The following is a 1,451-nucleotide window of genomic DNA, read 5'->3' as shown; positions in this document are numbered from 1 at the left end:
ATATATATATATATACTGTATATATAAACAACATTACGCTGTCACACACAATTTTCAGTTTTAGTTACAAAGGAGATAATTAGATGCATCTATGTGAAAGTTTAGCAGTTTGTACTTATCTTTATAAGAGTTAAATTGATTAGTAACAATGCATGAAACAATGTTGCATAAAGTAATATAATGTTTGCTTTATAATATGATATGACAATATTTTTGAAGCCCCAGCCCTTAGAATTTAAAATATGTWTAAGCCTAAAAAAAATAGATGGCTAAACTTCTGCAAACAGTATTAAGTTGACAATTGAGAATTAAAACTTCAATATCACAGCTTTTTTTTCCTGTTGGCAAATTATTCTGAATCTCTCGGCTTTTAACTGAAAATAAATACTGTTGAAATGATGCTTAGCATTAGCTATTCTTCTTGTTGCTGGTTTGTAACAACTTCTGCCACAAAGCCTTTAACATGTTAAAAAAAATCAATAAAAAATTAACAAAAAATTTAAAAATTAAATGGGTTGCTTGACTATAAACATGAAAACGTGAGCAGGCATCAGTGAAAATCAGTTACTGGTAATATTGACAGTTCTGGAAACTTGCATAAGAAGTGAATGCCTTCTAATGTAACTGTTTCATTAATCAATAAGTCACCTGGATTGTACATTAAATATGAGAGGTGATTTTAATGAAATGTTGGCCTGTTCTTTGTTTAAATGCTGAAGTGTGTGGGTTTTTTTTTTTTTTAGCTCCATTAGAGCTGAACCCAGTCCTCCTGCCTCTGAACTGGCTGCTGGGAAGCTGGGAGTCTGATGAACCTGGAGAGGGGACCTTCCCCACCATCAAACCTTTCCGCTACACAGAGAAGCTGCACTTCAGCCACGTGGGGCAGCCAGTCATCAACTACATGTAGGTTCACTTTGCACAAATCTAACACAACTGTAGTACAAGAGTCAATGGGCCTCATGCAAGAACATGTTCGTATTCTTATTCTTATCTAATCTCTCTTACTTTTGTTCGTACGAACATGCCACATCTGATTCAACAAACTCTTCTATCTTCAGGAAAAGTGTGTAAATGAGCTGCATAAACATGATGAATTACACCTGTTCGTGTCCAGCTGCTCGTGCACGAGGAGGGGAGATTAGCATAATTACCACCATATAAGGCTATGTTTCCTGCCTCAGACACCAGGAAGTGTCCAGTCATGAAAATGACAGCGAAAAGTAAAAAGATCTTTATGAGTTCGAAGATTGAAGTCCTGCTCTCCGAGATCGAGAAAAGAAAATCTGTCCTTTTTTGCAGCGTCAGTCGTGGAATTAAAGGAGCCGCTTAAAGGAATGAAATCTGCTGTTAATGTTGTGTCTCCTGTGGGTCATATACAGTGGTTTGCAAAAGTATTCATACCCCTTGAACTTTTCCATATTTTGTCACATTACAACCACAAACATAAATAT

At 35.9% G+C, this 1,451-nt stretch overlaps 1 protein-coding gene across 1 annotated transcript in view; it reads left to right on the top strand.

Annotated features, from left to right (window-relative positions):
- thap4 (THAP domain containing 4) overlaps nt 1-1,451 on the top strand; it is a 3,918-nt gene that overhangs the window by 1,106 nt on the left and 1,361 nt on the right. The window contains exon 2 of the mRNA XM_014031331.1: nt 744-903. Within this exon, the coding sequence (XP_013886785.1) occupies nt 744-903 (160 nt within the window). The remainder of the gene's footprint in view (nt 1-743; nt 904-1,451) is intronic.

The sequence above is a fragment of the Austrofundulus limnaeus genome, unplaced genomic scaffold, assembly GCF_001266775.1.
Source record: "Austrofundulus limnaeus strain Quisiro unplaced genomic scaffold, Austrofundulus_limnaeus-1.0 Scaffold6, whole genome shotgun sequence".
Lineage (NCBI taxonomy): Eukaryota > Metazoa > Chordata > Actinopteri > Cyprinodontiformes > Rivulidae > Austrofundulus > Austrofundulus limnaeus.
Note: the sequence above shows the minus strand (reverse complement) of the source record. Positions and strands in the feature narration are given on the sequence as shown.